General features: G+C 41.9%; 1 protein-coding gene across 1 annotated transcript in view; it reads left to right on the forward strand.

The window, feature by feature from the left end:
* The first annotated feature begins 294 nt into the window (after positions 1 to 294).
* The window catches only part of mrps22 (mitochondrial ribosomal protein S22), a 36,485-nt gene continuing 21,115 nt past the window's right edge, over positions 295 to 15,664 (forward strand). The window contains exons 1-3 of the mRNA XM_072254624.1: positions 295 to 448; positions 8,134 to 8,297; positions 9,289 to 9,453. Coding sequence (XP_072110725.1) covers positions 340 to 448; positions 8,134 to 8,297; positions 9,289 to 9,453 — 438 coding nt within the window. The 5' untranslated portion in view covers positions 295 to 339. The remainder of the gene's footprint in view (positions 449 to 8,133; positions 8,298 to 9,288; positions 9,454 to 15,664) is intronic.

A 15,664-nucleotide genomic window follows, 5' to 3' on the forward strand; every position in this document is an offset into this window, starting at 1 on the left:
CTGCGCTACCTCCGCTGTGCTGCAGAAAACAAGTGGCAGCTGCAGAAGGAAAGAACGAACAACCAAAAAACACCAACCACTAATCACAGACACCACTTCCTCATATTCATACTGCAGCAGAATATGTGAATCCCGGATCTGTCTCTACAGCTACCAGAGGACCCACCAATAGCCTAGGCTTAAAGCTGAGGATAACATCTTACTCGACTCGAGCGATCGCACTGCCGAGACGCAACGGCAAAATCGCCCGGGAACTCCATCTCCCAGAATGCAGCTTTGCCACGTTTCTCAAAGAGGAAGGTCACCTCCCTCCCCCTTGTCGCAGAAGTGAAGGCGAACATGGCCGCGCTCAGGACAACGCGGTGTATCATTCAAAGCGCCCGGCTTTTTGCAAGCGCGGAACAGCCGTATGTTAGAGGTCTTTGCGCCCAGACCCCCGGAGAATCCGGTAAGCTGGCAATGCCTATGCATTGTGCGCCTACCCTTAACGCAGCAGCTCTCCGGTCCCACAATATGCTGGAGTAACATTTATAGTCTTATTAATTACAAAGTTGTCAACATAAAATAAATGTTGATAAGTTCACCTGCTGGCATGGTGATCAGATTTGAATCAAAACGTGTGTAGTCCATGAATTGTGGCCTCTATCTGAATGGTATCTGGCTATAGCCTGCTGTGCTGATTGTTATTGTTTCGTATGGCATGGCCCAGGAGGACAGACGCGAGTCTGACCGTTCGGGAGCCTGGGTTGGAACAATCTTCGTCTGGCATCTATCTCGTCCACAGCCGGTCCAACATGGGTGGCCCTGACTTGGCATCGCCTGTTGGAGTTCTTGAAGCACGCAAGCCTCCACACGACATTAACGTGTTGATCCAGGTCTTTTTGGGGGGAGGGGTTCTGTTCATTAAAAATGCTTATCAAGTCGGAGCTGGTTTAATTTGAAATAGAGGAGCTGAGGATGGGAAATATTTTGCAAGATTAGTTGCTATTAAGCCCATCAGTTCTTTATTTCAAAAAAATACTTTATTCATAAAATAAATGTACATAAAAAGAATCTTCAAGTCAACATTTTATTCACAATTTATGTTATTGCAATCACAACGTTATCACATGAATAATCAGTTCTGTACAATTCTAGAGCAAATAGTTCATGAGGTGAATAGATTTGAATCAATTAGTGTGTAGTGACAGAAGTCTTTAAACTGTGGGCTTCATCTCCTAAAGAATCTTTGCAGTAACAGCAGCCAACTTCAGCACATCTCTCAGCAGGTAGACCTCAACACAGGTCTCCTAGTTTGCACCATATAGCCATGGACAATATTCTTCTTTGAAGTCCAATGTGGATCAGTTTATCTCAGAAAACGTTTTATGCTGTATTGGTGTTTTACCTTGCTCCTGTTGACTAGATTCTTTCCAAAAGCAATTATAGTCATAGTCATACTTTATTGATCCCGAGGGAAACTGGTTTTCATTACAGTTGCACCATAAATAATTAAATAGTAATATGTAAATTATGCCAGGAACTAAGTCCAGGACCAGCCTGTTGGCTCAGGGTGTCTAACCCTCCAAGGGAGGAGTTGTAATGTTTGATGGCCACAGGCAGGAATGACTTCCTATGATGCTCTGTGTTGCATCTCAGTGGAATGAGTCTCTGGCTGAATGTACTCCTGTGCCCAACCAGTCCATTATGTAGTGGATGGGAGACATTGTCCAAGATGGTATGCAACTTGGACAGCATCCTCTTTTCAGACACCACCGTCAGAGAGTCCAGTTCCATCCCCACAACATCACTGGCCTTACGAATGAGTTTGTTGATTCTGTTGGTGTCTGCTACCCTCAGCCTGCTGCCCCAGCACACAACAGCAAACATGATAGCACTGGCCACCACAGACTCGTAGAACATCCTCAGCATCGTCCGACAGATGTTAAAGGACCTCAGTCTCCTCAAGAAATAGAGATGGCTCTGACCCTTCTTGTAGACAGCCTCAGTGTTCTTTAACCAGTCCAGTTTATTGTCATTTCAAATCCCCAGGTATTTGTAATCCTCCACCATGTCCACACTGACCCCCAATTAATATCTGTCCTGTGTTCCTGGGAACAGTCTATATAGCACACAATCCCATTTAATGTAGGTTTTTGGGTTTAACTTTGATTATCTCTTCCCAGCCTTTCCAAGCAAGAGTATTGTTGAAGGAGAGGTACAGTAGTTTCATTTCCAGTGCAGCTGTCGTTGTCCTGGCCAGTGTTCATCCAAGCATGGAAGATTTAACAGAAAGCCTTCCTCACTGCCAGCCCAAAAAGGTGTTGGTGCTTTTGAAAGTACTGGTGATGAGGCATTCTGTCAAATGACTGATAATACCCAACAGCGTCCGTCTTATCTATTTTGTGCAGACCACTGCTTAACTGATTTGTTTTCAAAAGTGTAGTTTGGGATAAGATGTACAAAGGGCAGGTGGCGTAGAATGATCCATCTGAAAGCTGGACTCCAAGGCAATGTGGCTGGACTTGTTCTGCACAACACTAGGGGCAAGTTGAATCTCATAAGCGTCGTGACACTTGTTTACGTACCCAATCACACACAAAGAGAATCATCAGCGTGATGGTAGTAGATTTATCTTCATTTGTTGAGGTCTTCTTCATTTCTGAACCCCAGATTAACTGGAAAATGTCTTGGGTGGCTGCTGCAGTGCAGTTGTGAGATATGAATCTTGCTGCTCTTAGATAAAGTAACAAGAGCACCTTGCTCCTGTTGACTGGATTCTGTCCATGACCCACAGAAAGTGATATTGTCAGAAAATAAGTATTTTTAAATCTGATTTTTATTACTCACTCTATTGCCTTTGAAAAGATTAAATTGCTGCAGAATCACTGCTGACTGAATGTTGTATTGAGTCTTGTTTCATGCAGGCAAGGATTGTTTCATTTTTTTTGAGGAGTAGCAGTTGGATCATCAACAACCATCCTCACTTCTGACCTATAGTGAATCAAGTGACCATATTTGGGCTTTGGTCAGAGATTTGCTCGCATCATTGACTGAATGGTATTACTTAGCTGGAAGGAGATGAATAGCTTCAAAGTATTTTATCCCAGTTCTTTGGGGTATTGGGCGATACTGTACAATAATCAAAGGAATGATGAGCATGCACTCACATAAATAGTGTTGCACCCAATTCTGTACATGAGGAAATTTGTATTAAAATAGTAAATGATGGAAACTGGCAACATCTGTAAAAGGAAAAACAGATAATACTTCAGATCAGAGACCCAGAATTGGTAAAGAGATAGTAAATAAAAGTTGATGTTGATTTGTGGAGTAGGTGGTTGGTAGGTAAAGGAAATGTCTATGATATGGTGAGATTAGGTCAAATAGGTACTAGGAGCATTTGTTTTGCTGTGGGAAGTGCCTGATAGGTACAATTGAAGAGAGAAAATCTATGAACCAGAATCACATAAGGTTGACTCCTTCAGTCCTAAGACAGAAATAGTAAATTACCTGAAGATGAAGAATTAAGTATTGAGTCTGGAAAGTTGAAATGCGCCCAGGCAGATGAGTTTTTGTTGAGCCTCGTTGTGAAAGTGCAGGAAGATGAGCAGAGAGGTCGTTGAAACTGAGAGTGGATGAAGGATTAAGATAGTTGTCACTCAGAAATTTGGGGTGACTTCTATGGACAGAATGAGGCTGATTTGCAATGTGTCACCCTATTGTCACTGCAGCTTAGATAGCACCTCATAATGAACACTGTAGTACACTGGATTGGAAGAAGCACAAGTGAAGAAGTGCTTATGGAGAGATAGCTGTATGGTGAGAAGTGAAGAAGAAGGGCAGGTTTTGTATGTCCTATTATTGCATGGGATTGGTAACAATTTGTGGGGAAAGAAGAAGGGACCAGGGAATCTGTGTTCCTAACAGCTACTCAAAATTATATTTGTCCATCCTGAGTTAATAGTCCTTGAAGACAAAATTAATATGTGTTAAATGGGCAGCCATTCTTTTTTATTTACACCTGATAGCACTGTTTATTGCTTAATTAACCAGTCAGACTCTCCAGCAGAGACAGAAAAGTCGGTGGGTACTGGTCTAAGGATTTTTGTTCTTCACCTAATACAATCTAATGCACTGACAAGTAGGATGCACATGTAGGTTGAGCAGAGTGAATCCTGCAGGTGCTTTGTGCTGGAAAAGTTTTGTGGTTTAGCTGATAAGCTCCAGACGTATTCGTACAAATTACCCTTGATTCTGCCAACTAACACTGTACTTAACTAAATCAGATGCTTCCAAATGGAGAAGAAATTTCTGCATCCGGCAAGTGAGATTAAACACGAGATTCTGCCAGTGCTGGAAATCTTGAGCAACACAAGCAAAATACTGGAGGTCCTTACCAAGTCGGGCACATCTCGTGAGGGTAACTCTCTTCCCATTCCTCATTCTGATTGCCTTCTCACCTCGTCTACTCAGCTGTCTTTCACCTCCCTCTCGCTCCCCTCCTCCTTCCCTTTCTTCCATGGTTCACTGACCTCTCCTATTTTACCTCTTCCACCAGTCAACTCCCAGCTTCTTACTTCATCCAAACCAACCCATGTTTCTCCTCACGTGGTCTCACCTATCACCTGCTAACTTGGACTCTTTTTCTTCCCCAACCTTCATATTCTGCCTGCTTTCATTCGAGTGCTGATGAATGGTCTTGGCCTGAAACGACAACTCGTTATTCCCTTCCATAGAACCTGCTCTACTTGCAGAGTTCCTCCAGCATTATGCGTGTGTGCGCTGCTCAGGCAAACAAGCTTGTTTTGTAGACTTTTCAACAACGAGCTCTGTTTTCCTGCAATACCAGACAATAGTTGACCTCACACTAATTCTTAGAGGTAATAAATGAATGGGGCATACAGGTAAATGGGAAGAATCCCTGCTGGTTTTTTCCAAATTCTAAACTTTAACAAACTGTTGAAATATAAATGTATTTTTAGCAATGCTCTGCTTTGTCTTTATACATATATTTATCTTAACATAATTTACGAGTGTGGCGCAACAGTTGCAATATTGATCGAGCAGTTTAGAAATTACTTAATTTTACATACTGACTTTTTCCAGAATTTTAAAAAAAACATGTAAAAATGGAGTGTGTAGTTAGCCATGCTTGATAAGGCTCTACTGTTCCAGCTGCTGCTAGTGCCACCTGAGACACAAATGGCATCTGATCAGTGAAGAAGGGGCTAAGCCAGATGATGGGATGAAATTAGGAGGAAGTGCAGGAGTTGCATGTTGTGAAGTTAGAGGGCAGGTAAACTGATTCCACTCTGTTACGTACCCTGTAACTGGGTTGCCAAACCAGCAGAAATGGATCACTCAGTTGGAGTCTAGATTACTAGAACTAAGAAAGTTTTATTAAAGAAACAAGCAACACAGTAATTGAAAGGATAATAAATGCAACAGTTCAGCAATGATAAACACACATGTGCACAGAATTAAGATAACAGGATCAATCAAGCTCTATCGTTGTCTAGGGGTAAATGACCGGTTTCAAAGTGACGCAAAGTTCAGTCCAATTTAGTTCAGTTCGCAGTAATCGTTGCCGTGGTGATGGACAATGTGGGGGAAGGAGAGAGAGAACAAGAACGAATGATCATCCAAAACTACTTCCACTCACAGACCTGCGATATTGCTCACAAGCAGCTTTCGGGCGAGTCCTTTGTGATGTCACCTGAGGTCACCGACTGTGACCCCTCCTCCAGATGCGGTCGATCCTCTGCAGTGAACCTGGCACCCAAGCAAGGGTGGACACACACCGGGTTCCCGCTGATCGTACCTTTCCACCCTGTGCATCTATGACTTGGTTCCGCAACCAGCCTTCCAAACGACTCCCGCCGACTTGCGGGGGGGCTCCGCTTCCAGGGTCTCGTTACCTCGTGGTGTCGTGTGTGTTTTGCCTTAGCGAACCTGTCCCTTTTTATCCCCCTGCTGGCGTATCGCCTGTCCATCACACTTCAAACAGTTCAGGGTTCAAAGGGGGAGCCGATCTTGACAATACCCAGACTGATGGCTCCTTCATTAACATCTCCGAATGCTGCTTCATTGTGTGCCTTATCTCTCCCTCCCCTGAGGACAGGTGGCAGACCAACTGCTAATGCCACTGGTGCTATCCCAGGCCAGCAATCATCTTAATTTATGTGTATTCTCATCACAACTCAAACATAGCCTGCTCCTAGTTCATATTTAGACGTATCAAAATAAACTTTTCATACAAATGCACTCAATTATATTCACTGTGCTGTCAACATGCACAAGGTATTCAGTCTTTTCAAAATAAGCTTAAATATTTGAGTGAAGTTGGGCATGTGAGAATTAAAATTAGTTCAGTGGGTTTTTTAACCACTGCTGAAACAGTTTTGTTTTACTTGTATACTGATTCCCAACTCCCCTCATGCTTTTAAAATTGTGGTCAGTCTGGTTAAGGTAACAGGGTGGCAGGTGAGAAGGTGTTCTGACAAGTCATAGGGTCTTACAGCATGGAAGCAAACCATTTGTTCCATTTCCCTTTTGTCTGCTGTGTTGCACAGAGAGATCGTCCCACCTGCCTGTGTTTGGCTTATGGCCTTCTAAACCTGCCTGTCCACAGACTTATCTAGATGGTTTTTAAATGCTGCACCTTCTTCCACAAAGTGGCAGTTGATTGGCAATTGTCTGTCATTTTGCTCTTTGAGAATGTAAAGGCAGTTGTTGCCTTGTGTTAGGCCTGTTAATGAATCTTCACTTCTTTGTCTCCTACTGATATAAGCTTTGTTAAAGCTCTGCGGTGCTGTAATTGGTCAAATGCTGCTTTGATGTTGAGGCAAGTGGTCTCTTATTGGAATGCTTTGACTCGAGGCTGTAGCAATGTATAGAGCAAAGTTGTCCTGATGAAATTAGAACTGTGTGCGCTTTCCCCACGCCTGTGTTACTCCCTATGGTAAAGTAATCCTTAAATATCTCAATCTTTCCCTTCACATGTTCAATTTTGTTGTTACAATGAACCCAAAGAAGTTGATAGAAACCCAGGAAGGAATGAATGAAAACAAATTCTGTGGTTTTTTTTCCATTTTTTGAAGGCTTTGTATTTTGTAAAAAAATAAATCCAGAAGGGAAATTGCATAATGGGGTTGGATGGGTATGGAGATTTGTGTGAGGCTACATCCAGGAACCCTGAGTTGGCAGTCCTGTTGATGACGTATTCGTCAGTTATAGGCAATAGACAGTCTGTTGGATTCCAGCATCTGCAGTCTCTTTTGTCTTCAGAAGTAATTGTATTTCCATAATTGAAAGCCTTTTTCATATATTTTGCTTTTGAGTGATAAGGTTTTTTTATGCGCTGTAGATATGGGGAAATACTCAAAACCTGCAGTGATTTAAGCTATGCTTCCTCTGCCATTCGAATACTGACTGATACATTTTGAGATATGAACTCGATATCTGAAAGGAATAAGTTGTTTTAATCTAACACTTGAGCACACCAAAGACGTAGTGTGGAACTGGCTAAAAGAGCCTACCCCACTTTGAGCAACACGCACAAAATGCTGCAGGAACGCGGGGTAGGCAGCATCTATGGAAATGAGAGGACCTAATGAAGGGTCTTGGCCCGAAACATCGACTGTTTACTCTTTTCCATAGATGTTGCCTGGCCTGCTGAGTTCCTCCAGCATTTTGAGTGTGTTGCTTGGATTTCCAGCATCTGCAAATTTTCTCTTGTTTATGATTGGACCACTCCACTTTGATTTTGCCATTTGTCCAGTTAAAACTCTAAAAGCACACAGCATTTTTCAGTGTGTTATGCTTTAAGTATGCTCTCAATTTTGTTTCTAATGACAAAATGTTGTGCCCTTTGTGGACCTGAGGATGTATTTTCATTCAGCGTCTGATAAGCTTCTATGCAGAAACTGATTTGATTTATGTATTCCTTGATTTGGCAATGCAAATTTAGTCATTAATGTTGGTGATCACAGATTAATAATGTGTGGGGGAGAATTATTTTTTCATCTCTGTCATGACGATTTGCTTCAGAAATTTATGGAAATGTTTTGGCAACATTTCACTTGATCCAGACGCAGTATTATATAGAAATGAAACATATTTTACATTCTCTTCCCTCTCCTTGTTTCACAGAGGTCAAAGCCGCGGGTATCAGACAACCTCAATTCATGGACAAAGATGTCCAAAGTATTCTTACCAGAATAACAGGCTTGAATCTGGAGAAGGTCTTCAAGTCGATGAAGCAGCATTTGAAGCCACCTCAATACAGACTAATGACTGATGAGCAGCTTGAAGAGGTAAATTTACCATCGGTTGCCAGTTCAGAATTTTTTATTTATATTTAAATAAATGAGCAAACGCATATCGACATTGTTCCAACACCTCAAGTGTCTGTGAGGAGAAGATGAGATAATCCTCGTTCTTGTTTAGATAGCAGTTGTTTTGAAATATAATGCAAGGTAAATGGTAAAAAATTTTTTTAATTTATTGGGGAAAGCATTTCTTTAACAGTTGCTATTGTGTAATTTATTCTCATGGAATAAATTAATTTATGTTTGTATTTAATATGACCTGTCAGACTTGACAAGCACAACGATTCCATATATGAATCCTGTGGCACAACAGCACAGTAAATGTGATTTGAATCCGGCTGCAGTTGGAAAGTGACTACCAGCTGAGTTTCTTTGCCCTCGTTCTGCAGGCTGATGGTGCATCCAAATAGCTGTGGTATACCTGACTGGCTGAAAGTTAGGGTCTAGCCAATGCTTGGAGATGAAAATTGTGTTTTCGGATTGAATCCTGCAGTTCCCCTGTATTTATTTGGGTTTGTCAAGTCATGACTGCCCTCACTCTGAGATCTCACTAAGCCAATAAATTATATAACTGAGAGGAGTGTAAACTTCTCACATCAGGCAAGTAACAAGGTAAGATTTGTTTTCTCAGTGACTTGAATTCAAAGCAGTATAGATTTATTACACTATAGAAGGAGACTATGTGGCACCTTTATCTAGTTTCGCCCATTGCCCCACTTCTCTGTAGTTTTGCAAATTTTTGCTCCGCATGTATTTATCCAATACCTTCTCAAACATCACAATGGAACTTGCTACTAGCCCGTCTGCAGGCATGGAGAAACACAAGTCTTGTTCATATTTTCAGTGAATGCAAGGCATGTGAGTAACAAAATGGCATGTAAGCCACCTTCAATAATTGTGCATAATGGTACAGAGTTGGTAAGATGACTCATAATTGAGCAAAGCAGCTGACATAATTACGATGAATTTTCTCCAGACTCGGCTTAAAGCTGTGGAAGCAGCTAAAGATCGTCTCTGCATGCCACCAGTCCTGAATGAAAGGGAACCAATTTGTGACGTACTTGCAGAAGATAAGACTCTTGAAGGTTTGGAAACGGCTAAATATGTCTTCACAGATATAACCTATAACATTCCACACAAAGTAAGTATTCTGGGGTTTGAATAGGCCTAACATTCCTACTCTTAGCTTGCATATTACACCACCTTTTCAGCATTTTAATTAATTTATCTGGGCTACAAAATTGCAAATCAAGTTTGAAAACATGACCATTTATTGGGATCAGAGTAATTCCTAAGCATTTAAGGACAGAATGTATAGGAATGCATTGAAACACTGGTATTTCTTGTCGTATGCTAGAGGAGGGAGTTGGTTTGCTAAAGTAGGCTAACATGTTTTGTTTATTGATTAAACTAATCTGTAGAATCAATAGTCCAAACGAACCAACTCATTGATTGTGTTGGATGAGGATGTTATTCTTAATATCAGTAATTATTTTCCAGGGAATTTGAGCAGGAATGGTCCATTTAACCCCTCAAGTCTGCTCAGCTATGGAATGAGATCGCAGTTGATGTGCACTATATTCTTTAATAATTTTGGTTAACTCAAAATAAGCTGTGTTTTGAAACTAAAAATTGACCCAGCATTAATTGTTGATTGTTTCAGAGAGTTCCTAGCTGTTATTGCACATAGTTGGTTTCCAGCTTCATGCCTCGAATGCTGGCATCACCTTTTTGACTTTATTTCCTGACTCTGGACTAATCAACTGAACTGCAATCCTGTGCAAATATCTTCGGCACATATAAAAAGAATTCTGTAAAGCGAAGATGCTTTCAAAAATAATGAAATGATAAGTTTCTAAATATCAAAAACATACTATAAAGAACAGTAAGCAGTAAAAAAGAAACTAGATCAAATCGATAGGGTGAGGGCTTTGGGGTTCTAAAATTTAACTGTCATTCATTCTTTGGGGCACTCCTCTGTTTTCATGGCTGTTTGCGAAGAAAAAGAATTTCAGGATTTTCAGGATGCATATTGTATACATTCCTCTGACATTAAATGTACCTATTTAGTATGACCGCCCTTGTCCTTTAAAACTGCATCAATTCTCATAGGTACACTGTCATACCAAAATCGGCTGGTAGGTTGTTCCAAGCATCTTGGAGAACTTGCCACAGTTCCTCTGCAGACTTTGGCTGTTTGGCTGTTTTGCTGTTTCTGTCTCTCCAGATTATCCCAAACAGCCCTGGTGATGTTGAGATCAGGGTTCTGTGGAGGCTATTCCCGCTATTGCAGAACTCCTTCTTCGTCTTTTCGCTAAAAGTTGTTCTTCATGACCTTGGATTGTATTTGGGAATATTGTCCTGCTGCTAAATGAAGTTGGATCCAATCAGATTCCTTCATGATGCATGATTGAGAATAGAGTCATAGAATCATAGAACACTATGGCATAGAAACAGGCCATTCAGCCCATCTAGCTCATGCCAAATCATTAATCTGCCTAACCCCATTGACCTGCATCTGGACCCTACCCCTCCAATCCATGTACATATCCAAATTTCTCTTAAATGTTGAAATCAACTCCTCATCCACCACTTGCATTGGTATCTCGTTCCACTCCCACCACCTTCTGAGTGAACAAGTTCACCCTCATGTTTCTCTTAAACATTTCAACTTTCACCCTTAACCTCTAGATGTAATCTCACCCAACTTCAGTGGAAAAGGCCTGCTTGCGTTTACCCTATCTATGCCTCTCATAATTTTGTATACCACTATCAAATCTCTCCTCTACCATGTTTTAAGGAATAAAGTCATCACCTTTCCCAATAACACAGGTCCTCAAGTCGTGGCAACATCCTTGTGGATTTTCTCTGCACTCTGTCAATCTTATTTACATCTTTCCTGTAGGTAGCTGACCAAAACTGCACACAATACTTTAAATTAGGCCTCACCAATGTCTTACACAACTTTAACCAAACATCCCATCTCCTGCATTCAATAGATTGATTTATGAAGGACATAGGAAACAGGAGCAAGAGTAGGCCATCCAGTCCATCGAGCCTGCCCTGCCATTCAATAAGATCATGGCTGATCTGTCCGTAAACTCAGCTCCATCTACCTGCCTTTTCCCCATAACCCTTAATTCTCTTACTGTGTAAAAATCTATTTAACTTTCTTACATATATTTAGTGAAGAAGCCTCAACTGCTTCCCTGGGCAGAGAATTACACAGATTCACCACTGTCTGGGAAAAACAGTTTCTCCTCATCTCCATCCTAAATCTTCTCCCCTGAATCTTGAGGCAATGTCCCCAAGTTCTAGAAGGCCAATGTTCCAAAAGTTTCTTTATGACCCTAGCAACCTGTGACAGCACTTTCATGGAATTGTGGATCTGTATACCTAGATCCCTCTGTTTTACCCCACGCCTCAATTTCCTACCGCTGACTGTGTAAGTCCTACCCTGGTTTGTCCTCTTAAACTGCAACACCTCACACTTGTCTGCACTAAATTCTGTCTGCCATTTTTCAACCCACTTTTCCAGCTGAACCAACTTTGATAGTCTTCCTCACTGTCCAACCACAATCTTGATGTTATCTGCAACTTTGTTGATCTGGTTTACCACATTATCATCCAGATTGTTGATATAGATGACAAACAACAATGGTCCCAACAATGATCCCTGCAGCTCTTCACTAGCCACATGCCTTCGGTCAGAGAGGCAACTGTCTACCACCACTCTCTGGCTATCTCCAGGATCGGCCTGGACGACGTGTACCCTCAGGGAGCAGCCCCATGGATGTCCCGGTTCCTCATCAATAACCAATCTGCCTGTACTTCTCAGCATTGTGGATTCCATTAATTCTGACCTGATCAACAATTCCATTTGTAGAAATGAGCCCCAAACCTGCAGGGAACCTCCATTGTACTTCACTGCTGCCTGCAGCATTCATCCATGTAGCACTTTCCAGCTCTTCTACAGAGAAGCTGTCTCCTGTTTGAGCCATAATTTTTCAGATTTTGACTCATCAGTCCAGAGCACTTGCTGCCATTGCTCAGCACCCCAGACACGGTGTTTTTCTTGTGAGAGTGAATCTCTTGGCTCTGTTTCCATTTCGGTGGAATTGCTTTTTGTCAGCAACTTTTCCATGAAGACCTCTTCTGACAAGATTTCTCCGGACTCGAGAAGGGTGTACTTGGGTTCCAGTGGTTTCTGTGAGATCAGAGCAGATAGCAGTGATGGACATTTTCCGATTTAAGAAGGGACGTCACTTTGATGTATCTCTCATCTGCTGCACTCAGATTCCGTGGCTGACCTCTGTGCTTCTGGTCCTCAGCCTTGCCCGATTTTTGGGCTTCAGAAGAGTTTGGGCAGCACATTGTCTGCCGTGAAATCTCTGCTTGGGAGACACCTTGCTGATGCAGGATGACCACCTTGTGTCTTGCTGCTATGCTCACTCTTGCCGCGGTGTAAGAATTGATGATTTGAAGGTTAAGCTGTCACATCTGCTCCACTTTTGCCTTTAAGTTTGTTTATCCTTCGCCCAGTTTGATTCCTTCTATACCCATTTCTGTTTCAGTTAATCCGTATAGTTCATTCAACTCATTATGTTATTGATCATTAGCAACCTGTTTGTTATCTTTGTTTAATCATGCACTAAGCTAAATACATACAAAGTAATCAAGTTTTTATTTGAAAAGTGATCTACTACTTATATGTTACTTTAATAAAATACAAATATTCTCTAACATATAGTTTTTGGAAAATGCATGTTTAGAAATCTAAAATATGCTCTCTTCTACTGACACACTAATGCAGAAGACAAAAAAAGTCTAAAACAAAATTTATATGAAAAATGTAGGATGCTTAAGGTTTTTGCACATTTCTGTAGTTTCAATTTACTTTATCAATTTTCCATAATATCTAGGAAGCACCCTATACCCATCTAAGTTTCATCAATAATCCAAATTTGTGTCATCTCTATTCAAGTTTTAACACTTCAGGACCAAGCATCATTCTGGTAAATCTAGGCTGCACCCTCTCTGAGCTCATGGAAATCTGCTGCCAATACTGCAGATGTGGTCTTGTCACATATCCCTGTCACATAGCTTTTGCCATTAACCATGTTTGCCAACAACTTTCATGCAATTAAATAATTCTAAGTACATTTATTATTAAAGAATTTATGAATTATACAACCTTGAGATTTGTTTGTTTATAGATAGCCACGAAGCAAGAAACCCAAAAGAATGCAATTCAAGAAAAAAATTAAAAGACCAGCACTCGATGCGCAAAAGAAAGAAGGAAAAAAAAAACACAAATCATGCAAGCAATTGAAGTGCACAACAACATTCCTAACCAAATTGAGTCCTCAGATCCAAATCCTGGGATAGGCCCAGAGCCTTGCCGATCAGTTCATCATGTTAATGGGCATGGAGTACAGCAGCTGAGGCAGTCTTCATAGTCCCATTGCTATGGAGAGAGGAGTGACCATTGTGATGAATGAGCAAAATCGGCTCTTCCCACAGATCCTGACACTCTTGTCTTTTCAGCCTAAGTGGGCTAGTGTTTAAATTGACCAAACAATGGAACAGTTTAAGGCTCCGACGCCCTGGAGAGAGGTGTGAACATCACAGAGAGTGTGTGAAATCAGCATTCTCCTCCATCTGAGCCAGAGTTTAAATTGTCCAAACAGCAGATGTATCTCACACTTGGACCTGGCTACATTGAAGGGCTCGGGGCCTAGACCATATCGCTCAGTGCCTTGTTCCTGGTCTAGATTTCTCCACCCAGCCCAAAGCCACTCCCAAGCTCTTCAACGGGATCCCACCACCAAACACATCTTGCAACCCCCCCCCCCCCAGTCTTTCTGCTTTCCGCAGGGATCACTCTCTATGCGACTGCCTTGTCCATTTGCCCCTCCCTCCTGGCACTTATCCTTGTAAGCGGAACAACCGCTACACCTGCCCCTACACCTCCTCCCTCACTACCATTCAGGGTCCTAAACGGTCCTTCTAGGGGAGGTAACACTTCACCTGAGAGTTTGTTGGGGTCATCTACTGTATCTGGTCCTTCCGGTATTACCTCCTGTATATTGGTGAGACCTGATGTGGACTGGGATACTGCTTCACTGAGCACCTACACGCCATCTGCCAGAAAAAGCAGGATCTCCCAGTGGCCACCCATTTTAATTCCACTTTCCAATCCCATTCCAACATGTCAGTCCATGGCCTCCTCTATAATCGTGATGAGGCCACACTCAGGTTGGAGGAACAACACGTTATATTCCATCTGGATAGCCTCCAACCTGATGGCATGAACATCAATTCCTAGAACTTCTAGTAATGCCCCCCCCCGCCACCATTCCCCATTCCCTTTTCCCTCTCTCACCTTATCTCCTTACCTGCCCATCTCCTCCCTCTGGTGTTCCTCCCTTTTTCTTTACTCCGTGGCCTTCTGTCTTATCCTATTAGATTCCCCCTTCTTCAACCCCGTATCTCTTTCACCAATCAACTTCCCAGCTCATTACTCCTTCAAATCAGCTCAGTGCCCAGAGCTATCCAACCTCACACCTGGGTCAGTATAGGCATCGAATCTCCTCTGCCCCGACTTCTCTCGGCGCCCAGAGCCATCCAACATTGTACCAGGGCCAGTTGTACGGACATCGAAACTTCTCTGCTTCAACCCCTTGTCTCTGAGTAGCTCACTCCACCTGCATCGATTCTGCAACACACCGTCTCGGCTCATCCCTGACCTCGCTTCGCCAACACTTGCCACAAATTTAACACAATTTACCTCAGAAAAGGTGTTCTTGGAGATGTTTTTAGTTAAATTTCTTGCCTTTATAACTACCAGTGAGCTGTTGCACGTATTTGTGGTGCCACCTAATTCTAACTGCATATAGTGCCCTTGCAAAGAGATTTCTTAACAGACAGGATAATAATGTAGGCAAAGAATCAATGTAGTTCTGCAAGCAAAAGGCCGTTTACATCTTTTGTTCAATATTCCCTAATTGTAAACTTTTCCATTTTTATTTTTTGGCACAATTTGGTGATAATTCTGCTATTGCCATTTCCACCTTCTCCAGTCCTACAGTGTTTCTGCACCATCATTCAATCTCTTCAGCACTATCATGTAACAGTACCTTTCCCTTTACTCTCCCATCATTGTCCCAGTCTCTGTCTTCCTTATTTGAATCTGATGAGTCTCTGATATTTTTTCCACAATAATGAAAAATCAATTAACCCCTCCTCAAATTCAGCCTTGCCGCTTGTATTCCTGGCATTTTCATGTTTCATCCCATAGTCTTCATTACCAAAATAAATAATGTTATCAGAACATAATATATGACCAAAAG

Source organism: Mobula birostris, chromosome 4 (genome assembly GCF_030028105.1).
Source record: "Mobula birostris isolate sMobBir1 chromosome 4, sMobBir1.hap1, whole genome shotgun sequence".
Classification (NCBI taxonomy): Eukaryota; Metazoa; Chordata; class Chondrichthyes; order Myliobatiformes; family Myliobatidae; genus Mobula; species Mobula birostris.